General features: G+C 38.1%; 1 protein-coding gene across 1 annotated transcript; it reads right to left on the minus strand.

Moving 5' to 3' along the window:
- Window positions 1–678: 678 nt before the first annotated feature.
- psmg3 (proteasome (prosome, macropain) assembly chaperone 3) lies at window positions 679–4,036 on the minus strand. The gene is made up of 3 exons (XM_058377313.1): window positions 3,909–4,036; window positions 1,062–1,279; window positions 679–979 (listed from the first exon to the last, which is right to left on the minus strand). The coding sequence occupies exons 1-3, from the start codon at window positions 3,955–3,957 to the stop codon at window positions 827–829; spliced, it is 420 nt and encodes a 139-aa protein (XP_058233296.1). The 5' UTR covers window positions 3,958–4,036; the 3' UTR covers window positions 679–826.
- Between the last annotated feature and the right edge of the window lie 13,268 nt (window positions 4,037–17,304).

Consider the following 17,304-nt stretch of genomic DNA (forward strand, 5'->3'; position numbering starts at 1 on the left):
TGGGATGAACTGGAACACCGACTGATCCCCAGGCCTCCTCACTCTTACAACATCAGTGTCTGATCTCACTAATGCTCTTGTAGCTGAATGATCACTAATCCCCACAGTCACGCTCTAGTGGAAAACCTTCATAGAAGAGAAGAGTGGAGATGATTACAGCAGAAAGATGTTCAACCAACGGTCAGGTGATGCTCCACAAACCATATTTTTGACTGTATAGTGTACGTTGGACATTTGGGGATGATGTCTGCCATACTCAAAGTCTATAATATTTGTGGCTGAACCGTAAGGGTAAACTTTCACCCATAAGGTCTTAACCCTGTTCCCATAGTGCCCTAAACATTTCAGTGTTTTCCCTTCTCTCAATGTAATGCAATAATGTAACTAACACCCATCCTGAGTTAAAGTGTGTGTTTGAGCTGGGGAAACACTAAAACCTTCAAGATCAGGGTTGGGAACCTGTGATTTATTCTACAGCAAAGAAAGAATCAATCAAAGGAACATTTGTTTTAAAGCACAACCGGCTAAATCTATTAGGTTAAGGTTTGTTTCAACAGCAGCTCTCTGTACTCTTTCTTTAGTTTTCTTATGATAAGATTTCTGATAGTGACTTTAATTCACTTATTGTACATTATCATTATGATACAGGCACGAGAGAGCATCCAGGAAATGGAGTGGTTAATAAAAAAGAATGAATTTATTTAAGCAATAATGAAAAAGATATGATCAACAAGGATGTCAGAAATCTACACATAAATACACAAGGTAATAAAAAATGGTGATAAATTCATGACGAGGCATCACTTTGTGACACAAATTCTCTCGGTCACCAAACTTGGCAGCTTTTGATCATTTCTTTGAGCGTTTTCAGATTTTCAGCGCTGCAGTCTTTAAGAGCGAGTCCCAAAAGGACCGGGCGATTTCCTGCTTCCTGGCAAACAAATGCTGCAAGGTTTTTTGCATAGACATGTGTAAGAGCCTGCGAAAAAGAGAAAAAAAATAGAGTAAAGTGGAAATCTGAATCACAATCCTGAGCCGTATCCTAACAGATGTATATGTACCTCGTCTTTTCCGAGCAGCACTTTGGTAGTGAGGACGGTCGTGCTGATGTCGCTGGATCTCGAGTCGGGCGACAGGGAGACCAGCGTCCCGATCTTCCCGTACTGCGTAAGCACGATGAAGATGTAGTTACTGAACTCTGTGCAAACCACTTGAGTCGAGATCCCACTGATTGATTTCTCTGTCTGTCGTGTTCTGATGAGCGGCGCCATGATGAACCCTGTCCAGGGAAAACATTAGGACAGCAAACGTTATTTATTTATTTTCATTTTATCAGCAGCTCAGTAGACACAAATTTGCTCCAAATTCGTTATGATTTAGAAATGAACTCGTGTGTGTCTCGTACTTCAAATTTTGTTTGTTTTGAAACAAACGAAATTCATGTTAAGCAGCAAACTAATGTTTACTAAACCAACAACTCCGACTCATTTCCTCACTCTGTTGCTGCTCGTAATACAAGATTCCCACTAGGAAGATGCACATGAATGAACCAAATTGTAATTACGACCGGGAGATCATCTTGATACCAGAGTTTGCGAGATGGGATGAGTCCTAAACTTTCAACATGTCAAAAGAGAACAGTTTTTGGACTGACTGAATTTATCTAAACACAGCTAAGAGTTCTCACATGTCGTTTTTGGTCATATTCATTTATGTATATCAGTAAATATTCTATATGTGTTGTACATTTAAACACCATGAAAATAGCTAGTATTTGGCCAATATAAGCAAGCTAATTATGTATTAAAGAAACTTATAATTTTGGTTCAAATTCACTGAATAGCAAGCTGAATATGGCAATCTGCAACATATATCTTCATGGAAAATCACGGACGTGTATTCAGACTTAAATGATCAGACGATCGCCAAGTGTGTAGAAAAGCAGTCTAACGTAAATACAATGCACTAGAAACACCTTAATCTATGGAAAGTCTGGAAATGAGAGTTTATCACTTTAGAAACATGTAAAGTAAATGAGTACATATTCCCCTCGATAATCTGATCTGAATCGAGTTTTAGTCATGTTTTAACTGTGTATTATTATTATTATTATTAATATTATTAGTGTGTGTGTGAGAGTGCGAAATGCTTCAGCTAGAGACTTCAGCTGCTGTTGTGTGTTTAGTACCTCTAATTTAGTTCAAACTGTTCAAGTACTACAGTTTTAGCTTATTATTATTATTATTATTATTATTATCATTATCATCATCCTGTAATTGGTTGGAATTAAGCTTTTCCTATTACGGTTCCAAGTTCCAAAATTCTGGAACTGTTTTGGAACTGTATGGACTGTTATCACTTCTAAGCCTTTCAAGCAACATCCACCAGACAGAACACAGCGCTTCAGTATCTTCTGACTTATCAAAGCCTATTTTTCTTAACTGATCAGAATTACTTTTTTCCCCATAGTGGATGCCCAAATATCCCCTGAGTTCAGAGCCTGGCTCAGAATGTTTACCATTCAAACTGTCAAATCTCTCTCACACACACACACAGTGTGCGTACACCCTCTTCTCTCACTCCATCAGTGATAGACTCTCAGTTCACCTATCTCTCTCTCTCCAGCCATCTCTCTATCAATCTACCAGTAGCACACACACTCACTCTCTACATATTTTTCTATCAATCTTCCTGCATCACTCGGTCACTCTATCTGTCTTTCTATTAATAACACCCTCTCCATCCATCTCACCATTTATCAATGTACCAGTAATTCACTCTCCATATTTCTTTCCATCAATCTACCTGCATCACTCTCACTCCTTCTGTCTTTCTACTAATAACACTCTCTCACTCCATTTCTGCTTGTATCACTTTCATCTAGACCGATCAGCCATAACATTATGAGCAGTGAGCGGTGAAGTGAATAAGACTGATGATCTCCTCATCATGGCACCTGTTAGTGGGTGGGATATATTAGGCAGCAAGTAAACATTTTGTCCTCAAAGTTGATGTGTTAGAAGCAGGAAAAATGGACAAGCGTAAGGATTTGAGCGAGTTTGATAGAGGGCCAAATTGTGATGGCTAGACCACTGGATCAGAGCATCTCCAAAACTGCAGCTCTTGTGGGGTGTTCCCGGTCTGCAGTGGTCAGTATCTATCAAAAGTGGTCCAAGAAAGGAACAGTGGTGAACCGGTGACAGGGTCATGGACGACAAAGGCTCATTGATGCACGTGGGGAGTGAAGGCTGGCCCGTGTGATCCGATCCAACAGACGAGCTACTGTTGCTCAAATTGCTGAAGAAGTTAATGCTGGTTCTGATAGAAAGTGGTCAGAATACACAGTGCATCATCGGTCAGGGCTGACCAACACAATATTAGGCAGGTGGTCATAATGTTATGCCTGATCGGTGCATCAGTATCTGTCTGTCTATCTCAAATTATGAATGTTTCAAACTAGTTTTTATTTTCTGTCATGCCAACCTCACCAACATGACTAACTTTACCTATCTAGTTACAGAATGGATCCTACTCATGACTCAGGTACTTTGTTGTTTATGTTATAGTTTGTCTTGAACATGATGATGCGACAAAACAGTTGTTGAGGCACAACCTCAGATTTCTAACACAAACATCAGCTGACTGAAGTTTATTATAAAAAGTAAGCAATCTTCTTGGTTCCCATTTCCTCCATGCTGCACTACTGACTCTGCTAACCGGGACAGGCCTCGTGTCCTCACCGGGGAGGAGCTGCTGAAGCCCGGTGTACAGGGCGCAGGAAAACCCGAGGCTGCACGCTATCTACCAGAATAACCACTTCGACTTAAAGCAGACATGACAGATGACTGAATACACAAAATATACAAAAACACGCCACAGTACGTCCCCATTCCGCCATTTCATCTTACCGTTCTCCCGGTTTCTCTCGAACACGTGACGAGAAAAACAAACGCTCATTGGTTCATGCGACTAACACATATCTGAGCTAAATATCATGTTCTTCAACAATGTCCGGGAAATGTAATCTGTAGATTTGCGGCAGACGTCACGTGGGCTGCACAAACACGCCCCAAAAAGCTGCGCACGCGCGCCTTTCGGTCGAAAGCTGAGCGAAATATTGTTGGATTTATTTGGAACACTTAAAAAAAATAATATCCTTACAAAAAAATATAACTGAAATAAACCTTAAGTCAGTGTTATAAGGTTTTAAATCAATAAAAAAATTCTTTGGATTTAGTCCTTTAAGATTTCCTTTCCTTATTGTTTGGTGTCCCAGATCCCAAAGATGCATGTGTACAATATAATTTAAAAAAATAATAAAAAATAATAAATCTTTCTCTATGTATTTTTTAAACTCAATAAATAGAAATAAAATCTCTCAGTAAAATAGAATGACAGATAAACTGTACAGAAGTGTTAAAATACACAACGAAGAGGTTATATAAGACCTCACAGAGTCAGTTATTCCACATTTACCTCAGAATCTTGCCAACAGTTACAATGTGAATTAATTAGTTCACGATTCAACGCACATTTTAATGGTTTATAGTTAAGATGTCCAAGAGACAAGTTAGCTTCTGCTCTCACTTACCGTCGATAAACACTTACTTAATAAAGTTGTTCCCTCAACAGCATCTCTCTCTCTCTCTCTCTCTCTCTGGGAAACTTTACAAATCACCATCATTACCCTGACACCTGAGATTTCTTCTGTAAACGATAAATAAATGCCTCCACCACATTTGTTTTTAATTTTTAGTCTCATATTATGTAGTGTGTCTGAGTACAAGTCCCTGTGTATGAGCTGTTACTTGTTGTAGAAACAATAACATATTAAAATGAATGCATTAAATATTAACATTCATATGTTTCATGTTACAGACCAAGCTGAGTGGTTATACACAAATGATCCATAAACTTCTGTCCAATCAGACTGGAGAATTCAGTCACATATTCTGTAGTATAAATAATTTTATTCCACATTCCACTCAATTATCAAACACATATATTTCATACAAAAACATGGCCACCTCAGAAGTCATGGCACATTTTTAAAAAATGTAATTACTTTATTTTATATTTTATTCATCATATAGTTAGTTTATATATACACTGTTTTGCCCAAAGTTTTGGGACACCCCTCCAAATCATTGAATTCAGGTGTTGTTTTTCTGGGGTTGGGCTCGGCCCCTTAGTTCCATGAACTCTTAATGCTTCAGTATACCAAGACATTTTGGACAATTTCATGCTCCCAACTTTGTGGGAACAGTTTGGGGATGACCCCTTCCTGTTCCAACATGACTGTACACCAGTGCACAAAGCAAGGTCCATAAAGACATGGATGAGTGAGTTTGGTGTGGAGGAACTTGCACCTCAACCTGATAGAACACCTTTGGGATGAATTAGAGCGGAGACTGTGAGCCAGACCTTCTCGTCCAACATCAGTGCCTGACCTCACAATGTGATTCTAGAGGAATGGTCAAAAATTCCCATAAACACACTCCTTGTGGAAAGCCTTCCCAGAAGAGCTGAAGCTTTTATAGCTGCAAAGGGTGGGCCAAACTCCATATTACATTCATGTGCATGTAAAGGCAATATGGTGGCAATATAGTGTTTTTATTTTACTATATATTTACTATATTTTTCAAACCAGTGTCCAGTCTAATCAGATTAATGTCAAAGACCCAAAGTGAAGGCAATAAACCAATCTCATCACACAGTTTAGTTTTTTAAAAAAGTCATCTACATGCTGTTCAAGCTGTTTAATGTAGCCTACTATATTTCATGAATTGCAGATATCTAATAAATTCATAAGACAAGGTAATTAACTCATTCTGTGAGGCGTGTGTTGGCCACAGCAACTCAACAGAACGGATCTTTTGTTTTTGGCATCAGTAATCTGTAATATATGTCCATTTTCATTTAAAACATTGCAGTAATGTCAGTAAAACAAATTCATGTTATGTTATAAAACCTATAATTAGTTCACCAGCATCTCTTTATATCACTCATGAATCTATCAGAACAATCCAATACATTTAATATTTGGCACATATATCGGATTGTCTCATTACATTCATGGGATGAATCAAGTATGTAAATTTCATAATTAGAATGAATAGATAATAGGAGTTTGAGAAGCTATATGCTGTTTTTAATACAGTTTCTGAGTCTGTTCTATTAATTTAGAGAAACACGACATATCACAAAATCCTTAAAATAGTTCTTTGCATCATGTTGATGATTGTTGACTGAGTGACTGCAATAACTGACTATTAACCTGTCCTGGCTTGTAGCAACCCTCTGTGCCTGACCTGTGCTGTTCCACCCTAACACACCCTTTCACTCGCTCGGGCTCGTGCAGCTTTTGTTCTCTACACTCAGTTCCACACCCAGATTAAGAAACAATGCTTCCACTGATTTAATTTATTGAATGAGCAAGGATTGCAAATTCTTTAAAAGACTTTCACAAAAAAAAAAAAAAACTTTTGTGAGGTACATCCAAGCAAACAACACCCTCTTCTAAACACTGGAAGACATCTAAGTGTTACGTTTTTGTCTCTTAATTTAAGCTGTGTGTGTTGCAGTGTCATTTTGGAGGGTAACAATTTTTTGGGAGGATAACAAATTACACCAGAGCCCAGCCACAAAATATCTAGTTGTCAAGCCGAAACAAAGCAAGCTTGACAACAGTTTTCAAGCCCTTCCACTTTTCTCCAGCGTTAAAAAACCTCACTAATGTTCACTTGTCTTCCTAATTCCTTTTTGGATACTTTATTACCCACTGTGCTGTTATTCCCTTTAGGCTGTAGTCATGTAAGCTGTTCATGAAACCAGAATATTTGGCTAAACATAAGCCTTGTCTGTTAAGATAAATCAATGCCTTCAAGGTAATCCTGGGTTTATCTCTTACTCCTTCAGACTAGGATGTAAAGCTTCCTGGTGCCTTTGTGTTGCTGCACATGCAAACAGAACTGACAGGCTGGAAGGACAGGTTTACAGAGAAGTTTCATGATATATATACTGTATATACAGCTCTGGAAAAAAAATAAGAGCCCACTGCCCAATCTCCAGGTTTGAACCCTATTGAAAACCTCTGGAATGTCATCAAGAGGAAGATGGATGATCACAAACCATCAAGGTAAGCTGAGCTGTTTGCTTTTTTGCAAAAAGAGTGGTATAAAGTTCCCCAACAACAATGTGAGAAACTGGTGGAGATCATGGAGCCAAAACAGATCGGGGTTATTCCACCAAATACTGATCTCTTAATGTTATTTAGCCAAAGCATTAACACAATTTGTTTACAAATTATTATTTGCATTTTGTTTTATTTGAGTTATTAAAGCTCTGCAAATATACTGCATGATCTTGGGTTATTTTGATGTGTTGTCATTTCCTTTAAATATACACTCTAAATAACAATAGTGATATTCTGAATTTAGGAGAAATATTGTCAGCAGTTCAGAAAAAAATGAAACAAAACTCTTCATCTCACCAATACATGAACCTGGAAGAAAAAAACATAAAGAAACTGATCATTTCGCAGGTCTCTTATTTTTTTCCAGAGCTGTATATATATCTGGAGTCAGTTCCTGAGGCAGGAATACACCCTCCGTTAGAGGCACCAGTCACACTCATTCAAACCTAGTGTAACTGGGAGGTAGAAGGAAACCAGAAAACCCAGAGGAAGCCCTATCACATGGAGAGAACATGCACAAAGCAGTGCAGAAAGTCATGTGCAGTGAAAATTCTACCTGCTGAGCCGCTGAGCCACCCACATCGCTGGACTCTGTTGACATTTTTAGTTACTGATTGCATCAAAGCCCTCAGGAAGTAGAGACATTTTTTTTCTTTCTCCGAGTCAGAGCATTTATTTCAGCTATCAGGATGTAAAGACAGAGAGTTTACCAGAAGTCAGAAGACAAAAAAAAATCAATTACAGCAAACTTAAAAGGGCATTCTGGTATAAACCTGTTTAATGTGTAATTGTTGTCTATTTATTTTTTATATTTATTATTAGAGACTGAGAATTGGATAGAAATTAGGAGAGTTTTTGGTTTTCTCCAAGAATGATAATTATTTATTTATTTATTAATTACTTTATTTATGTATTTATTTATTTATTTATTTAAATATTTCTGGGACATCATATGTGGTTTGGTACAAACCTCATTAGCTTCCTGCTAAATTTTTTATTACATGCATTTTTGCTCATTTTGGCATCGGTCGCATCAGCCACATAAGGATCGTGAATTGTCCCTATTGTTAAAAGTGTTTTAGGGCAACGCTATAGAGATTAGAGTTTTCCCTACGCTGGAGCATGGCCACGAGGGCCTTGAAAATTAGCTGATGAATTAAATCAAGTGTGTTAAATGAGGTACAACACTAAACTCTGCTCGAGGGAGTAGGCTAGTGCGTCATAGCTAGGACGAGTGGGGATGTTTACAATAGAGCGCAGAGGTGAGGAGTAACTCAGTACAATTCTTACTGTGAAGTATCTGTACTTTTTTCCTCCACTGAAGTCTTAATTTCTAAATTTTACTTTAACAGATTTCAAATTAAAAATCTCTCTTTTCTAGTTTTCAAACACTCTACATTTTACTCACTTTTTTGTGTCAGATGCTTCACAAAGTGAATTTAACAACATTAAACTTTACCAGATGTGACAGCAAGAAGACATTTTAAACATACCTATCAAAATAATTTAAATGTTAAAATTCTATTTATGAAGGCACTTTGTATTGCGACAGCTAGTTATTAGCATTCAGCTAGTTAGTACGGTCAGTGTCATTATCATGTTAGCAAACATGTGAGAGATTGTGATTAAAGCTGGGTTAGACATTCCAAGTCAACCTGTGGTATTCTGGAAGATATTTTTAGTGCAAAACAACTCAACATGCCAAAGATACCTCAATATTAGCAGAGTGAAGCATGGTGGTGGCGGCATCGTGTGATGGAACTGGGGCTCTGGTCAATAGGGAATAGGCGACAGCTCCAAATGTCGAGTTATTTTGGCAGAAAGCATTTTGCAGGCCTCTGTTAGACAGCTGAATATGAAGAAAAATTTCACCTTCCAGCACGATAACGACCCGAAGCACAAATCCAACTCAAAAATGAACAGCTTCAGATGAAGATCGATGTTTTGTTATGGCCCAGATCTAAATCCTGCTGAAAACCTGTGGAATGACTTGAAGTGGGCTGTGCACAGAAGAGTCCCCTTACAATCTGACAGCTTTGGAGCATTTTTACAAGGAAGAGTGGAACAAAATTGCTCCCCAAAAGACTAAGTGCTGTAGTTCAAGCAAAAACTGCTTTAACAGAGTATTATTTAAGGTGTGTGTGCACTTATGCAACCTACTTATGCTTCTTTCCTCTGAAAACTTTCTATTTGTTTTGTTTTTCACTTCCTCACCAACAAAATCATATTAAAGGTGGAAAGGAAAGCAGACTGAATGATTTACCTTGCTTTTATGTTTTATACATAAAAAAAAACTCCAGGGTGTGTAGACTTATTCACTCTGGATACTTTTTCCAACATTTCTGGGTTCCTTGCTGGAAGACCTAAATTACCATCTGTAACTAAAATCATCATCATCGTCATCATCATCAAAATCATCATCTTTTAAACCTTAACTATATTTAAATGTTTATAATTTTTCACTTGAGTGAAATCTTCAGGCTGTTCTTTATCTTTCAACAGCGTATTTTCTGAAATCCTACTTTTCCAAGAGTAAGAGATTATTAATGATGAGAAAAATATCTTGGGCTAAGAATGGTACATATGCATTAATACAATCAGATTTTAGGTTAAAGCTGAAGATTTCTTTTTAGAACTTATTTAATATGACAGTTCTGTAAGTGACACAATATAGAGGCCCACATTTCTAGCACTTCCTGTACACCTTGTATACATTTTAGTGTCTGCCTGACACATGGGTGTGATCTAATTAGTACCCCATCATATCAGAAGTCTGCGAAAGCCGCCACGCCAAACTCCTACGTCGAACTAGGTCACACCTCCGGCGTCACCTCTTTATGTGTGTCAGAAACAAAAAAGCAAAACATTTTTTAATCAATTATGAATTCCTACACCCTGAATTCAGACTCTGAGTAGAGATCCACGGTCATAGACTACACACTCAGCATGATTTATGCCATATGTGTGGTTTGTCTGCAGCACCAGCGCACACATTTCTGCCTCAGTGAGCAAAATCTTTGCAATTCGCAAATCCAACTATACTAAAGAACATTTTGAGGGATTGACTCCAAACTCAAATTCATTACATGCAGTAAATGCAGTCTTGGTACATTTTACTGTAATATTTCAACGATACAAACCTCTGTCATCGGATGACTCAGTCACATATTTTCCAGTTGAACTTTTAGTGAATGCTGAACAACAGGAGTGATGACATTTTTGAGCTGCTTACCAATGTAGCCCTTTCAGCCTGTAGATATTTCTAGAATCGAGAGGTTTATTTTAAGCTCGAGACGCTTCGGTTGGAGAGCTCAGCGCAGCTGAAATGGCTGTGATTTTCAAAGGGATAACGCTTTATTGACTTTAAAACACATACATTAATAAATGGTCATTAGCAGTGATGGCTGCAGTGTCAACCCTGCCTGAGAAAGCCGTGCCTCTGAGGCTTGTTAAAGTAGCTTTGTTAGTGAACTTTCAATCTTTGAGTGACAGCATCGACCATTCCCAAGGCTGCAGGGTGTCCATAAAAATGTTAATATTTAATAAGATTGTAATTGAAGCATATTTAAGTAGATGAAACCGTTAGCCTCTTAGCTACAAGTTGTTCAAAACCCTTTCTATGATGTTCAATGCATAATATTTTTCGCTTCTGTTTTTGTTGACTTTTTTGTGTTTGAATCTTAAAGATGTGACTTAAATGAAATGGAGACCAACAGAACAGAACAGATATATATATATATATATATATAGATAGATAGATAGATAGATAGATAGATAGATAGATAGATAGATAGATAGATACACCAACCAGGCATAACATTATGACCACCTACCTAATATTGTACTGTGACACCAGCATTAACTTTAAGTTAAAAAAAAGGTTCAGTAATTTGAGCAACAGTAGCTCGTCTGTTGGATCGGATCACACGGGCCAGCCTTTGCTCCCCACGTGCATCAATGAGTCTTGGCCGTCCATGACCCTGTTGCCAGATCACCACTGTTCCTTCGTTGGACTACTTTTGATAGATACTGACCACTGCAGACCGGGAACACCCCACAAGAGCTGCAGTTTTGGAGATGCTCTGATCCAGTGGTCTAGCCATCACAATTTGGCCCTTCATCAAACTCACTCAAATCCTTGCCCATTTTTCCTGCTTCTAACGCATCAACTCTGAGGACAAAATGTTCACTTGCTGTGTAATATATCCCACTAACAGGTGCCATGATGAGGAGATCATCAGTGTTATTTACTTCACATGGCAGTGGTCATAATGTTACGCCTGATCGGTATATAGTGTACCAGAAGGGATGGATATCCATCCAACCTACACTATGTGTATTTATGTGTATTTATGTACAGTACATTAAAAGGTGAAGTGAATAACATTGAACATTGATAATCTTGTCACAAGGGCATATGTCAGTATGGAGAATAAATTAGGCAGCACATGGAGTCAGTTCTCAAAATTGATGTGTTGGAAGCAGGAAAAATGGGCAAGCTTAAGCATCCTCTAGACGACTGTGTCAGAGCATCTACAACACAACAGGTCTTGTAGGGTGTTGTGTGGTGGGGTATGCAGTGGTAGCAAAATATCTTGAAAGAAGAACAAACAGTGACCCAGTGACAGGGTTATGCAGATCTATCATGTGGAGAAAAGGCTAGCCTGCCCGGTCCTATTCCACAGAAGAGTTACTGTAGCACAAATGTGAAATTTGGCTGTTGTAAGAGTAAAAAGTCAGATCACACTTAGATCTGTAGAGCTGCAGAGCGGTCAGAGTGACATGCTGACCCCTGTAAACCACTGAAAGCACATACAAAGAGAATTAGATCTGGACCATGGAACAGTGGAAGAAGAAGGAGGTCTGGTCTGATGAATCACGTTTTCTTTTACATCATGTTGTGCAGGTTCTGGCATTCATGTGGATGCTACTTTGACATGTAGCTCAATGGTATGTATATATGGATGAATTAATGAAGGGAAATAAGAAAGCAAATTTGTATGTTTAAATCTCTTACATGGACAACATACATAGTTTCTGAATGAAAAAATTCCAGACAACATGCAACAAAAACACCAGAAAATTAGTTTAAAAATAAAACAGATTCCAAGTATTGCCATGACAATAGATAGAAAAGACCTACGCAGGAGCCTAATTAGCTGCTGTTGCTAACTACTTTCTTACGTCAGCGCTTCCATCACATTAGCGGGAGAAAAAAAAATCACTCATGATCCAATGGAAGTCCATAGAGAGCTGCTGATTTAATGGCTGGATCTCACTTCATGTTCAACTAATTTTCACAAAATTAACTTTTTTTGTTTCACTGCGTCTCAGCATGCTTCTTATTTCCTAAATTTCTTTTCCTTGGTTCCTGTACTTGCGTCCTGTACATGCTTCTGAGCTCGTCTCTCAGCGAGGAAGCTGAGAAAGGATGCAAGAAAAGGAAATGAGCATGAGAGGAATCGAAACTGTTATATTTATCAGCTAAGACATCCTTGCTCACTGAATAGTCACCTTAATAGTAATTACAACAATAACTACAATAATAATAATAATTTAATAACAATTTAATAATTATAAATAGAGACTACGAAGAGAGTTAAATGTTGAGATGTTGATGCTGAGTGTTTATATTTCAGAGATTTTGGGGAAGTGAATTCCAAAGATCTGGAGTGACAAGGGCAAATGATCTACTACCCATGATGGAGAAGCAGAAACATTGTATGGTGAATCAGCCTGAGAGTCTGTCTTGGGAAGTAGGCATGGAGGTGGTCAGTTAGATAAGGAGAACCAAGCCTGTGAAGGGCTTAAAGGTCAGAGGATGAGTTCTATGTGCTCTAGGAAACCAGTGCAGATGATGTAAGATAGGTGTAATGCGAGTGGACTTGTGAGAGGAATGAGTGAGGACTCTAGCCGCTCAGTACTTTTTGAAAATATCGGACTTGGAAGGTAGCCTAAAAAAAGGGCAAGATGGGATGTGATAAATGCTCAAAGTTCTGTGTCTTTAAGACTAAGGATGTGATGGAGGCAAGAGGATGTTGTGAAGCTGATTAAAGGCAGGAGCTGGGGTATGCTTCAAATGAGAGGAAGGGATCCAAAATAATAAGGGACAGAGATAGTGAAAAGAAGGACAGAAACACTGTAGTGAGAGACAGAGACACTGAAACCAGGGACAGAGACAGTGAAGATAGGGGTAGAGACACTGAAACCAGTGACAGGGACACAAAGGCAAAGGACAGAGACACTGAAGCAAGAGACAGAGGCACTGAAATGAGGTTCAGAGGCACTGAAACCAGGGACAGAGGCACTGAAGTGAGGGACAGAGACAGTGAACCAAAGAACAGAGACACTGAAGCAAGGGACAGAGACACTGAGGCAAGAGACAGAGACAGTGAAGCGAGGGACAGAAAGAGTGAAGTGAGGGACAGAAAGAGTGAAGTGAGGGACAGATACACTGAGGCAAGAGACAGAGACAGTGAAGTGAGGGACAGAAACAGTGTAGCAAGGGACAGAGACAGTGAAGAAGTTCTTTGCATGTTAGATGTAGCAGCTGAGGTGGAGGTAGAAGACACAGAGGAGCATGAGGTACTGACAGATGTTACACTTACCAGGAAGGACAAGATTAAATGGCATCATGGGCCATTTACTGCAGTCATCATTGAAGTGAAATATCCCATGAGCCCACATGAGCATTTCAAACAATATGTGCCAGATGACATCTACACCACACTAGTATTTATGACCTGGCTGTGGGTGCGATTAAATTAAGCTGAAGGGATACTGACAATTTTAAGGACACTGTGTCTTGTGACAGATTCTTACAGCTTAGGTCAGACTTGAGTTTTGTCAACAATTTGGAGAAATCAGCAGAAAACATTGAAGTCTGCTCACTCTACAATACTATTCTCAAAAAAAGAAAAAAAAAAGAAAATGTTTGGAGCTTCCTGTGGAGGAAAACATATGTGTTGATGAACAGATGGTGCCATTTCATGGAGCTCTGTCTGTCAAGCAATACATTCAACTCCTTTCAAGCAAGAACTTTCTGTTTGTACCTAATGTTTATATAATTAGGATTATTTGTGGTTCTTAATATCAGAAATTCAATAGTAATTTGGTGTGGGTTTTTGTTTTTTTGGGTGGGGGTGGGGGGTAGTGGTGGTGTTGAAGGAGAGCATTTATACATCAGGATTATGTCAAATACTACAAGAAAAAATACACCCACCTGTAAAGTACCTGCTTGGTACATCTATAAAAATGGTGTACTTCAATCGATTTCTGGGTCATAGACTGAAGGAGTTCGGATCTAATCGAGCTCTGGGAAGCATCCTAACTACAGAAAACTGGAGCTAAGGTGAAGAAACATTCGGATGGAAACAATCATTAAAAAAGTTCCAGTCTTGGGTGAGATGATAGCTATGATAAGTAGTATATTGATACTAAGTCAGTGTCACTCAATCATACCTCCGACTTCTTTCTAGTAAGCACTTCTATCCGATTTCTTACTAGTACAAATTACTCTATAGTATGTTGAATATGATAAAAAAAAATAATTGTTTAAGCTTCAATTGGCATCAGCACAAGTCTATTAAATTGCTGAGAAAACCAATTTTTAAAACTGTGGGCCATGACGGACTGCGTGTCTGTGTTTATATGAGCCTCTCGTACAGTTCCTGCAGGATTGTGCAATTCTGCGATCGTAGAAATGAACACAAAAGCAAGAGCTTGAAATCGTTCTAAATTATTATGCAGATTTGGGTCGAGATGTGGCGTGTGATGTCATCACATATTCAGCCAAACCTACATGAGTACAGCTCTCAGAGAAAGTCATTACATGTGTCTTCACTGGTAGAAGTTTAAAGGAATATACTACAATTCAAGTAGTTTCACCAATTCATGTAGAAATATGCAGTATTTTAATAAAGGTTTATTAATCTCTTTTCATGATCTGAAACAGCAACAAATGGCCTCATAAGCTCAATTCATTTTGTTCTCCAGGGTTTCAAACCATTTGCACTCCACTGTGCCTCACAGCTATGCTAATCACCACGTTTTTGAGCAGTGAATTTTAGGTGTGAGGGTTGAGTGGGGGGTTTGTGGGTAGGCGTGAGGAACCGGAAGCTGTATGCGTGTTGTGCTGCTTCACAGTTTGACACCTCGCTCTACTGTGTTTCTCATTGCACTTGCCCTGTGAGGTTATACAGGAAACCGCTGAGCTGCTGCTCGCTCTACGCATTGTACTTTATACACAAATGATCTTCTGCGCAGTGGTCAGAGTGGGCATGTGTGAAATGACTTCAAGTCAGCGAGCGAGAAACATTTGTTACGAATCAAAGAGCTGGTCAATTTAAATGAAGGGAATTTCAGGCGTAATCCCCACATAGGATCACGGAAAATGAGATGATGCTTTATCTTTTCTTGTTTTATTTTTGTCTTTTGCTTGTTCTGAACAACATGACGTAAATTATGATTCACGCTTCGTTTCGAAAAATAAAAGGTGCAAGGTTTTGTAATGAGCGCGGTGTTCACTGTAAACCCTGGAGCTGGGTTTTGTCTCAATAGTAGAGGCTTTTTAGGGACCCGTTTGTAGCTGATTTTCCATTGTGTCAGTTAGTTAATACATCTCTCCATGTATCTGATGCATTTTAGAGTTAGAATCTCATCACTCATTATTGTCACTCATTTTCAGTTCCATGTTTTTATCCGCTTTTACTCCGTCCATCAATGGGATGTTGAGGTGAGGACCATGGGACTGTTGAGGTGAGATATTATTTGGGTGGTGTATCATTCTCAGTTCAGTAATGACACTTACATGGTAGTGTGAGTGTGTGTGTGTGTGTGTGTGTGTGTGCCACTGGAATATGTGGAATAGCAGCAGTGGCTAGGTTCTGTCCATTTTATTAGACAACATATATACTATCAGCGCAATCTCAAGATCTCAGTATCACTGCACCTGATATCAATGAGAGTTTGAGTTCTAGAGTTTGATCACTACTTTGGGAAAAAAAACTTAAAAATTTACTAAAATTTCATGACATTTTCATGACCTTTTCATTTCATTTCATTCTTTCTTTCTTTCTTTCTTTCTTTCTTTCTTTCTTTCTTTCTTTCTTTCTTTCTTTCTTTCTTTCTTTCTTTCTTTCTTTCTTTCTTTCTTCTTCTTCTTTAATCAGCACAAAGACATTCAATTGTAGTGACCTTTGGAGCAATTTAATTTAATTTAATTTAATTTAATTTAATTTAATTTAATTTAATTTAATTTAATTTAATTTAATTTAATTTAATTTAATTTAATTTTTTGGTTATTTATTAATTTATTTATTTTCTTGAATCATATTATGTAACAAACATTAATGTACATGCAAATGATCTGAAATTACCTACATGATCTTTGTTTAGGTATCAAAAATGCTTAATGTTTGGAATAAAAAAAAATACAGGCATTGACAATCTACATATTTTTATACTTTGGAACTCCATGGTAAGTTACCAGGGCAATTTTTTTTAAAACCAATTCCTTACAACATTAACAATTAACTAGCTTCCTAGCTGAACAAATCACTTCATAAAGCTTTTGCTAGTGGCAGAAAATGTCACATTAGAAGAAATAAGCAAGCATTCTTTTAGCAGTTAACAAGCTAACCTTATCTGTGGCAAATAAATGAGATCTGGAAAAAAAAAAAGGAAATGTCCTCATTCAACTAACTCCACATTCACATACTACTCATTAACACAGCAATAAGCTCTAGTCCAGCGATAAGGTAGTTACCTCTCTTCAGTCCTCGACTACAACGTCGCATTATGAACGCAAGTCTGAATGCGAGTTGAGGTTTCCATGGTGATAAGTGAAAGGAGGAGGAGCACAGTAAGGTGGGCAAGGCCTGTTGTTCCAATAAATGATGACATTGTGAATAGAAAAGCCAATTTTCAGATGTCTACTGTATCAGACAAAAATTATATATAATAAACAGTGTCTTGTCAGCAGTGGTTTAATCATGGTCCTCTAACAGTCAGCAATTTAATCCATGCAAAGTGCAAATACACTCACTGGCCACTTTATTAGGCATACATCAGCCATTCATGCGGCAGCACAGAGCATATCATTTTGTAGA

Source organism: Hemibagrus wyckioides, linkage group LG24, assembly GCF_019097595.1.
Source record: "Hemibagrus wyckioides isolate EC202008001 linkage group LG24, SWU_Hwy_1.0, whole genome shotgun sequence".
Classification (NCBI taxonomy): domain Eukaryota; kingdom Metazoa; phylum Chordata; class Actinopteri; order Siluriformes; family Bagridae; genus Hemibagrus; species Hemibagrus wyckioides.